Source organism: Aegilops tauschii, chromosome 2 (genome assembly GCF_002575655.3).
Source record: "Aegilops tauschii subsp. strangulata cultivar AL8/78 chromosome 2, Aet v6.0, whole genome shotgun sequence".
Lineage (NCBI taxonomy): Eukaryota > Viridiplantae > Streptophyta > Magnoliopsida > Poales > Poaceae > Aegilops > Aegilops tauschii.
In genome coordinates, this window is record NC_053036.3 from 450,104,843 (window position 1) to 450,116,245 (window position 11,403).

At 49.3% G+C, this 11,403-nt stretch overlaps 1 protein-coding gene across 1 annotated transcript; it reads right to left on the reverse strand.

Moving 5' to 3' along the window:
* Positions 1-2,010: 2,010 nt before the first annotated feature.
* LOC109771991 (chitinase 5) lies at positions 2,011-3,267 on the reverse strand. Its single transcript, XM_020330683.4, has 2 exons — positions 2,667-3,267; positions 2,011-2,589 (listed from the first exon to the last, which is right to left on the reverse strand). The coding sequence occupies exons 1-2, from the start codon at positions 3,073-3,075 to the stop codon at positions 2,183-2,185; spliced, it is 816 nt and encodes a 271-aa protein (XP_020186272.1). The 5' UTR covers positions 3,076-3,267; the 3' UTR covers positions 2,011-2,182.
* Positions 3,268-11,403: the final 8,136 nt, after the last annotated feature.

Genomic DNA, 11,403 nt, shown 5'->3' on the forward strand with positions numbered 1-11,403 from the left:
GTATTCGCCAAGCAGAGCATTTTCACAGAGATACACATGTGAAAAATGTTATTGTGGTTTACGGATGCGAGTATTTCACCTTCTCGAAAACTAATTTACTCCTGTAGCGCTTGTCACTTTTGATTTGCCAACGGTTTTAGATCACAAATGCAACAGGACAAGTAAATTTTGGTTTTCTAAAAAAACATTGCTCTAGTGCAAATGTGATCTTTCAGAAGTAGACATGAAACTCCGAAAATAATGGATGGAAAAGAGGGATCCAGACTCTCCCTCTCGCGACCGCGTCGCCCCCCCTGGTGGGCGACCGCGCGTCCTTCCTCCTCCCTCCAGGCCCCCTCCCTCCCTCCCTCCCGCCGCCATCGCCGGCGCCGGTGCCCACGGCCTTCCTGCCCTTCCCCTCCCGGTCGCTCTCCGGCGCGGGCGGAACTGCTCTGGGGGGTGCAATTAGGCGGCGGCGGTCTGGCGTGGCGGCTATGTTTTCTAGATGTTGGCCGCTATCTTCTCTAGATGTTGGCCGCTATGTTTGGTTTGACAATTCGCCGGATATTGTTTGTATGCCTTAGAACATTTTGCATAAAAAATATACTATGTTCCACTAAAAAAGACCTACCATCTCAAGGGTAGTCTTGATCATTTGTCAAGAATCCCTAGCCCCTATAAAGCTCCCATAGGCATGTAACTCATTCACTCTTACTTGAATAAAATTAGAGGAGGGTAGGGAGAGCACTAAAACTTCAAGCCTCGTTCAAAGAGCTCTAGGGTAGTGTTCGAGGAGCCACATTCGACTCAAACTGACATTGAGGAAGAGAAATTTGGAGAGCGTGCCGAGTAGTCCCGTTCGACTTAGGCCTGCCACCAAACCTTCATCAATGTCTTATTAATGTAGGACTAGGTCACACTCCGTCGAGTCGACTGGACCTATCCAAAAAATATTGATGTCGCAATCTTATCATGTAAGATAACTGTCGTGGGATAAACTTGACAGTAAGAGAGGTAGGAGACGAGTCTTGATCTAACGAGATGCAGGTGGGTGACTCAAGATATATACACATTCAAGCCCGTCTGCGGTGGAGGTAAAAGCCCTAGTCTTGTATCATTGAGAGGTGTTCTTGCATATGGTTTTGCGATTGCAACAGGTTTGAACCTATAGCTGGTCACCAGGGGTAGCCTTATATAGAGTGCGCTTTACCCCTGGGTTGTTGTTAGCTACATTACATGTGTGTAATAATGCCTGCCCACTACATGAAATAATAGAAGTAATTAATTGCTATGATGAAAACTCATTAGTCATAAATGCTTAGTGGATGTCCACCTTGATGCTCCTGGGCATAGCTCTCCGGGATGGCCCGAGTGAAGTTTATTCGAGTGAGGGGTTGCTTTGTGGACCGAGTGAGGTGATCCTTCCTACAAGTGCCCATGCCGATTGACAAAAAACCCTTGTTGCTGACATTATCTTGGGTCATACAGGACGTGAGCTTGGGCCTCTATGACCTTTGTTGGGTTTTATATCTCCGTGGGCCTACCTGGTGTAGGATAACCTCATCCACAACCTTCGCTATAAGTTCTACATCATACACACCTCCAATTAAAATATTTGTTGCCCTCGCTAGTCTAACAACATCCGCAATAATCTCAATTTTGACCATGTTGCTAACACCCCTAATCACCGTGTTGTTTCATTACAACAACAGTGAAATACTGGAAAACATATTTGTGAAATTGTTCAAATCATTTTACTAAAGTAATCGCAATTTTTGGAATAGTGAAATATTTTAAATCAGTTTAATGAAATATTTAAATTAACCTTTTTAATAGTGCAAATCACTTTTCTGAAATAATTTAAATCTCTGGAATAATGGAATATCCAATATCACTTTTCTGAAGTAAATGAAACATTAGAAACCGGCCACTTGTCTGAAATAGTGGAAATAAATTTCTGAAATAGTTAAAATCACTTCTCTAAAATAATCACAATTTCTGGAATGATGAAATATTTGCATCATTTGGATATTTTGTCAAGAAATGTTTATTTAGTATGTTTGCATTACCGATATATGAATACAGAGATGTAAATTTATTACATATACAGGATATATAGATATCCCAGAATACACAGGGAGGTAGAGCAGTAGGAGCATCGCCAGAAAGGTTTTTGCGCGTCGATCAATTCAGAACCAAGCACCTAGCAAGTGAGGTTGTTCCCTGGGTCGACGCCGAACTGCTGGCAGTAGTCCGTGTAGTAGCCCGCCCGCGCGCTCACCAAGTCTGGCTTCTTGCCGTCGCACTCCACGTCACCGTTGATTGCCCTGGTCGTCGCGCCGAACCCACTGGGCACGGCCTGGTGCACGTTGGTCATCCAGAACCAGAACGCCGCCTTGAACGTTAGCGCCTGGTCCTGCGCCACCGTCTCCGGGCTGTTGAGCCCGTCGAACCCGGTGCTCTCCCCGGCCGCCCCGTAGTTGTAGTTCCACGACAGCTGCAGCGGCCCGCGCCCGTAGTACGCCTTCCCCGGGGTACACGGCCATTGCGTGTTCGTCTCGTCGCAGTAATCCTTGCTCGCCCCTTCGTTCTCCTCGATGGAGCACATGTCTGCACGCAAGTTACATATAGCCTGCTTAATTATGGAGAGGTGAATTCGTCCAGTGTTAAGTTGGAGGTGAACTTACGTCCGGTCTCGTGGGTGAAGTGGGCGAAGAAGGCGGCTATCTCCCTCTTGCCGTCGTCGCTGGTGCTGCCTTTGCCGAAGTCGGGGTTCGCCTGGGCGCCGTCCAGGAAAAACTGGCGCGTGTAAAAGCTCTTCCCGGGGCACCCGTCGGCGGCCTGGGACTTGATCCCGTCAAAGAACGCGTCGGTGACGACGCTCTCCACGGGATCGCCGCTCCCGCCGCCGCTCGCCGTGCACGGGCCCGACCGACAATCTTGTCCGCAGTAGCTGGCATCGGTCCCGCAATAACCGTACTTGCTGCAGCACTCGTTCGGCTGGCAGCCGCAGTTCTGCGCGGCCACCAGCCCGGCGCCGGATAGGACTAGTGCTGCTAGCCCGAGAGCCAAGATCGCCATGGGCGACTTCGCCATGTCGAATCAAGGTTTGATTGTTGAGGCTGTAGCAGCTGCTTGCTTACGAGGTGACTGTGCATGGCAAGGCGCGGTGAAAAGCGGTTTATATAGGCAGTGGATGTTGATCTTGTGGACGACTATGGCGTCAAGGTTGGACTAGATCAAACCGACCTTCGGTCACAGATTCACACGGCTCGTCTACTTTTCTTTGCAGGGGTCATGTTTCAAAGCTTAGACCATCTATAGCCGCGCAAACGTCCGCAAACGCTCTTTAGCCGAGCACCCCTCAAATAATATAATCCACATCCGAACATCTTAATTATATTATCTCAAATTCATTCAAACTCATGCAACTACGTTAATGCACACACATCGTCCGATTACTCCATCACTTCTAACTAAACATGCCATCGGACTATCAAAATTTGATATGTTTGGCTATGGGGAATTCATTCACGTCTGCCCTTGCCCTTCCCGGTGTCCTTGCTGTCCTTCTCGCGGAAGTACCGGTCGAAAACGCAGTACGGATCGAGCCGGATTCTGCTCGTCGCCGAAGCCGTCCTCGCAGTCATTATCCTCCTTCTCCTCCTTCGGTGGCAGCCCGGCCATGGCACGGACCGCCCGATTTTGTTCTCGGGCGAGGGCGCGCGTGTTCCTCCGCTGCCGTTTCTTCACAATACGAGCGCGGATGGCTTCCTCCTCTGCGGCCACCCGTGCCACCGCATCAGCCGCCTCCGCTGCTGCAATTTCCGCGGGCCTTGGCGGCCCTTATCCTCTCTTTCCCACGGCAGGCCGCCTGTTCCCGGTGGGACTCACAGTCTGCCCGACCGGTGATGGGAAAGGGGAGGGGTTTCGGCTGCCGGGACCGCGGGGATCCAGCCCCAGAGGACCCGAGCGCCCGTTGAGCCGACGCTATGGAGTCATGGCGGACAGATCCGTTCATCGGCCGGGCGCTGTCCTCCCCGGAGCAGCGGCGTACAATGCAGACCGTCATTGCCTCGTCCAACCTACGCAGAATGGCACCCAAGTCGACGAATTCGGACTGGTCCGAGTCAGATCCGCTGCCTGCCATGCCGGATTAGGCCGGAAACCGCCGAAGGTGAGCTCGGGTGGTTGAGGGAGTTGAGGGAAATGGCGTGAAATGGTTAGGGTTTAGTCCGACGAGCGCATGGGGACGAATATATGTAGGGTCGGGTGGGCCAGCATGGGCTGGATCCGACGTGACGGCGTGCCCGGGCGCCGCATATCCGCCTCGTATTTAGGATGGATATAAAGGGTGTCGGTCAGTCCGGACGTTTGAGCACCGTTTAAAACGCCCGTCTAAATAAAAAACCATGACCGGTCAGTAATGGGGGACCGTCCAGATGTTTGAGAAGTGCCAGGGGCGCCCGACCGTAAATGCTCTTAGTCTGATGCGTACCCTGCACGCCCTTGCACTTGCTGTCGCACTGTACGAGAGTTCGGCAGGTTCAGACCAAATGCTCGTCGTGTTGACCGGGGAATTAATCCCAGCCCCGGCGTGCTGCTCCCTCCAAGTTCCATCTTTTTTCCACGTCGGTGCTTGGTAGCTAGTGCCGTTACCCTTCTGGTACGTGTATTGTGCTCTCTCTGCGCGGACAGTAGTGAGTTACACATGCATATCCGGGTTCACGGAAGCTTCACAGAAAGCGCGAATTTATTGATACCCAGCAAGACAGCAGAAAACAGCTTGATCAGTCTAGAAAGGAAGACTCTTCATGTTCAGTCCACTGTGGAAATGCTGGGTCATTCAACGGCTAAAGTAGGCGCTTGTTGCTGTCAAAGATTGCTAAGAGCATCTACAACCATAAATCGTAAATCCGTCCCGGACGCGTTCACGGACAATGACCGATCAACACACAAACAATCGTTTCTACAATTAGATACCCCATTCACAAATTATCAAATCCATAAGATCACATGCAACTAAAACTATTTTGCCGGCGCCCGTCCTTGTTGTTCCGGCCATGTTCATGTCTGGCAGCCGGCTGCGCCCCTCGGAGTGAAGGTGCGGTCGCCGGCGAGGTAGATTAGGGCATAGGACACGCATCGACGTCTCCCATGCCCTACTCTTCCTCATCGGATCCCGGAGCCTGCACGTCGCTGGTGGACGTGAGATTGACAATGGATCAGTCGTGGTTGGAGGCCGACACGTCCACCACGACGGTTGCGGTGCGCTAGAGAGACGACTTTGCCTCGCCGGCGTCTGCCGTGAGGGCTGCCGCTGTCTCCTGCTCGCTGCCTCGCACGACGGGCACGCCGCACTATATTTTTATCGGACGTGAAGTGGTTGTGCACCTCCGCCTTGACGCGTCAACGAAGCGGTTGTGCATCCGCCACAATGTTCGGACTCCGGACAGACCGCTCCACCTTCGGCAAGGCAGCGGAGATGCGCCTCACGCCAGATCCATGCACCATTCAGGAGGACGCAATGGATGCTCGCTGGATGGAGTCCGTCACTGTTGGGCAGACTCCTCCTGGGGGCGGCGGAGCGCAATGCGGACTACCATCTCCTCCTCGGGGCCGCGTGGGACGAGTACCCAGTCAACAGATCAGGAGGTGTAGGACTCGGATCAGCTGCCTGCCATGCCGGAGAAGGCCGGAGATCGCCAAAAAAGGGAGCTTGGGGTGGAGGGGAATGGAGGGGAATGCGTCCAGGGTTTTGTCTGAAGTACGGATCGGGTTCAATATATGTGGGGTCGGGTGGCCACAGTCGGACTGATCCAATGTGGTGGGTGCGTTTGGGCATCCCATATCCGTCCTAAATATGGGCTGGATATGAGGGTTGCCTGTTAGTCTGGCGTTTGGGACAGATTTGCCATGTTCGGTTTTGTGGCAATTTTGCATGCGACAAGAGTTCGGGCAGCCCACCCAGACGTTTGGATTGGATATGGGGTCCGGATATAGATGCTCTAACTAGGAGAAGACATGTTTCTGATGTTGCTATCATAAACAAGAGTGTTATATTTTTTGTTGAAAAGTAATTCATTGTATTAATTAAAAATAATAGTTTTATAATTGTTTGTTACAGGCTTACAACAGTCACCACATAGGGTGGAACACGAATTACAAGTAAACCCGAGTTATAAAGTTAGTCCATAAAAATTATATAAAAGTTATATAAAAAATGCACCAAAACCATATAAAACTATTGTAAACATGGCATTAATACTTCAAAAATTATAGATACATTGGAGACGTATTAAGTCACACCCAGTGTGTGCAAAATCCTGACTCGCTTTTCTTTCTATTCTATCAAAAAGTTCAAGCAACCCGAGTGGATTTAAACAACTTTTCCTCTTTCCAACTTAGTTGCAGCATGTCTACCTAGATGGTCACAAGAGAGTTCCTTAACAAGATTCAACCGGACGAAGAGCCAATTATAAGAGAGTCAAAGAAAAGTAATCCAAAGTAACAATTTAACTTGATCCGATTCAAAGTTTCTAAAGCAAAATAACGAAGGAGTTTTCGAGTCTCGCTGCTCAATCAGACTGAAAGTCTCTTACAAATTTCACTCAGCATTCCAAGGAAAATTTAACACTTAAGTTTTTCACTCGTTGCCTTTTCCTTTTCGGCCTCGGCCTTTAGGGTGTCTGGCACTCTGACTGGATCAATGAAAGTATCCAAATCAATGAAATCGGCAATCTGGCTTGCAGCTTCGATGAAGGTCTCCAAGTGGTCTTCAAAGTTTTGGCCCTCTGTATTCCCAGATCCAACTATTGATCTTAGGAATGTGAGAGTGAGAGCAAGGGCAACATCAGGTCTATGATGTGCAATGCATTTCTTCCATTGTGTCACTCGGTCTCACACTTGCGCAAGTTGGGATAGGCAGGCTTCTAGTTCTCCATCAAGTTCTTCCCTAGGGCGCATGTCTGCATTGATTTCCTTCGTGGATTCCTTCACTCGGGCTACATGGTCCCTTGCCGCTTCAGTATGCTCCTCTAGCCAGATGAAAAACTCTGCTACCGAGTGGATGCCTATGGGGTCTCCTTGATGTCCATCCCGTATGCTTCAAGTTCTTGGTGAACCTTATGCGCCTCCTCACTCGGATCGGAACAAAATTCTGCACAAGTGAAGGTCAGTGACAATGAGTAAAAAGAGGTCAGTTTGAATGTCACTCGGCAGGAAGACAATCAATTACTTCAAGTTTCTTTCCAATTTTCTGGTTAACGTCATCTAGCTGGTTCACAAAGAAAGTTTAAGCTTCACCTTTACGGTGACTGAGTTCACCAAGATCCTTCTCATACTGCATTCTACTCCCTCTGTTCCTAAATATAAGTCTTTTAGACATTTCAAATGGACTACAAGATACGGATGTACGTAGGCCCTGTTTGGTTCGACTGTGGATTTCTAAAAGCAGCTGTGAAAAATCTGCTGTGGAAAATCTGATGTGAAAAAATGCAGGTCATTTGGCAAACCAGCTGATACAGCTTTTTCAGATTTTGGCCCGCAGTGGAATCAGATTTTGAAAAGCACGTCCTGGGCTGCTTCCGCTTTTGGTTCTGATTTTGGCAGCGGATTTCTGGAATTGGATTCTGCTGGGTTCGTCCTTTGGTTCAGATTCTGCTGCGCAGCAGTGGAATCCGTCAATAAAATCTGAACCAAACAGGGCCTTAGAGTGTAGATTCACTCATTTTGCTCCGTATGTATTCACTTGTTGAAATATCTAGAAAGACAAATATTTAGGAACGGAGGGAGTATTCTTCTCCATGATATCCGACAGCTGCAAATATTTTATGTGCCAGTCTGCGTATGATTTCTTCAAACCATCAAACTATTTTTGCAGCTCATCAACCACTTTTCGGAGATGGTCATTGAGTTATTTGACTTCTTGGAATTCATTCAAACTCGCATATGTTTTTCTAGTCTTTTCTCGGGCTTCTTCCCAAGATTTGGCATGCTCAACATATTTGTCCTCCAAGGCTTTCTTCACAGATTCTGCAGAGATGCAGTTCCTTAGTCGTTTAGTTAAAAGAACGTTTCAGACTTTACATTTATTGGAATGAGTCTTGTTCGGGATCAGGCGAAAGGAAAATAACAAGTTCACTCAGATAATAAAGATTACCTCCCATGGAAGTTTCCTTTTTTCTAGCAGCTTGGTATTGCCCTTCTCCTTCTTGGGTTCCTGGCGCACCTCTTCCATCTCCCTCTGCAGCTCACATACTTGGATCCTAACTTGCAAGATTTCTATTAAAAGTCAGCAACCATTTAAGTTATTCCTCTCGGGTGACATATGATCTGAGTGAAGCCATGGATCTAAAGCAATTAATCTAGATCTATGAAAGCCTTAGAGGACAGAAATTTGAAATTGTGTGTTCTCTTTGATACTTATTCAGAATTGACTGGAATTTAAACAATAGACTACTATGAATATACTTGATTTTCTGTAATGTTTTCAGATTTTTCCGGGCAGTTCAAATTTTCGCCTAAAATTTAAACAAATCTGGACAGAAATTTGAAATCCCGTTTTCTTTTTGGTCCTTGCCTGGAATTGGATTAAATTTGAATATCAGACCCTAAACCAGGCTTCAATGACGATGTGCTCGGCGCGCAGATTGTTTTTGGCATTGCAAGGCGGGTTCCTTCTCCGAATACTCCAACATAGTCTTCGGACACAACGACCGCGTCTGGCTCTGCAAAACGAGCACCACACACAACCGCATAGAGTATAATATTTCACGAGTCCAATCCGCTGACAACTTTTTGTAACGTGATACCACGTCATCACCCGGTTATTATTTCGAACCATTTTTCGGCATGCCACTTCGAGATGCGGTCTCACTGGCACGTCTTGTCAAAGCAGAGATCGTGTCCCCTTATTGCGGGATTCTCATCAATACAGGCGTGGGTAATCCAACCGTGCCATCTGCACGACCCTTGGGAACATGCGAGTTTTAAGGCGAGTGGGGACGTGCTTGATATTCACTGCCTTTATAAGGAGATAAGGATTCCCTTCTTTCACCCACGCCTTCTCTCTTTCTCTGCCTTCCCACTCTCAAGCTCCAGCGCCCAAGTCCTCGTCTTTTCCGCCTCAGGAAAGCACTCGATCATGTCCGGATCTGGAGCGCAAGGCAAGTGGATGGCCTCCTTCGTCAAGGAGAAGGACATCACCAAGCTTCGGGAGGCCGGGTACCTGGACAAAGAAATCGCCCACCGGCTTCCGGCCAAGGGACAGATCGTCCCTACCCCGAAACCCAATGAGAGGGTGGTGTTCATCCCCCACTTCGTCCGCGGGTTAGGGTTTCCTCTCCACCCTTTCGTCCGCGGACTCATGTTCTATTACGGTCTAGATTTCCATGATCTAGCCCCAAACTCCTTCCTCAACATCTTGGCATTCATTGTCGTGTGCGAGGCCTTCCTCCGCATTCCACCCCACTTCGGACTGTGGCTTAAGATCTTCAACGTGAAGCCGAAGGTGGTGGATGGCCAACATGCAGAGTGCGGAGGTGCTATGGTGAGCAAGATGCCCAATGTCACATGGCCCAAAGGTACTTTTGTGGAGACCGTCAAAGAGTGGCAAAAACTGTGGTTCTATATCACAGAGCCCCGCGACGCCACCTGCGCTGCGGCTCCCGAATTCAAATCCGGAGCTCCAATGCGGCTCACCTCCTGGCTAGAGAAGGGCCTGAATTGAACTTTGTCGGATGAGCTGACAGTGCTGCAAACGCGCATCCAGAGCATGGTGGACATGAACATCAAGCTCGTCAACGTGATCCAGGTGATGCTAGTTCGCCGGATCCTTCCATGCCAGAGCCGGACTTGCCATTTATGGGAGTTCAATCCGGCCGAGCACCAGACCTTGCAACAGTTCTTCGAAACTACGCACGAAGATATCTGGAAGGTGCTCTTTAAGGGAAATGAGACGCCGCCGGAGACCACCGACGACCGTGGGCACGATCTGGCCCACCCCGCCAGTGCGGTAAGTCTTTCACGTTTCAAGGTGCATACTTTACTTGCTTAGTCAGGGAAGATATCCAAACCTCACTATATATTTTTCCAGGGCTGGACAAAGAAGGCGGAGCGGATTCGGTGTCCGGCTCCACTCCCCGAGGAACCAGCAATTCCGCTTCTGACGAAGATGCTAGTTCCGGTGCCTTACCGGCACTACAAAAAAATACACTTCCGTGATGATACGTGTTTGTCACAGTAGGTCACGTTTTCTGTCATGCATGTACATCCATGACAAATTTATGACAGAATCAAGATAGTCATACCTGTGCTGTCGTAGAAGTGTTCCATGACATTACCAAAATTATCATCACGGAAGTGTCCACTTCCATGACGATAAATCGCGCGTCACAGAAGTGCTTTCGTCAAGGGTGACCGACACGTGGCATCCACCGTAACGGAACACCGTTAAGCTATCGGGCCCGGTTTTGGATCCGATAACCCGTTAACAGCCCCGACAAATGGGGATTTTCCACGTGTAAAATCATCATTGGCTGGAGGAAACACGTGTCGGCTCACCGTTGGGACAGATGTCATCCACTCATTGGACCCAAAGCGCCTATGATACGTCGACATGTGGCACGGCCCAACAGAGGCCCATTCCTGTGAAAAGGCCGGCCCGTTTGACTTGGTCAAAAGGTGGCGGGCCGGCCCACGGCAAGCCTGTTAACGGCATGTTCGCATATAGCCCATTTACAGCCCGCTATCCCAGGGCCTGTTTACGGCCTATCCGAATTAGGCCCAGTAGCGTCATCTAGGCCGTCCAATATAATTCCAGCCCATTTTAACTTTCGGCCCATGTATGGCTCATGACGTCTTTCGGCCCATATGAGGCCCTTAGTAACCCTCGGCCCCTTAACGGCCCGTGGTAAAACTGGCCCGTAATGAACAGTGTATCACTTTATACCCATTAACGACCCATTATTCCATTGGGCCGTTTCCAGCCCATGTTATCTTTCGGCCTTCTCAGGGCCCGTTTATTCTTGGGCTCATTTTGAGCATTCGGTTACTTACGACCCGTTATTGTCATTTTCTGCTTGTGGGCCAAATTCAGCCCGTGGTTAATTACAGTCGGCCTGTTTGTGGCCCGTTAATACGTTGGGCCGTTTTCATGTCGAAAAAAACCCGTTGGGCTGTTTTCATAGAGTTATCAAATACGGCCTATTAACGGCCCGTTATTGTCCACGAATAGTATGGCCCATGATTGGCGAAATGATGATACGCCCCGTAGAAGGACCATGGACCGTACGGCCCGTAAAAGGCCCATGGATCGTACGGCCCGTAGAAGGCCCATGGATCCTACGACCTGTATAGAAGGCCAATGGATCCTACGGCCCGTAGAAGACCCATGGATCATACGGCCCGCAGGAGGCCCATGGT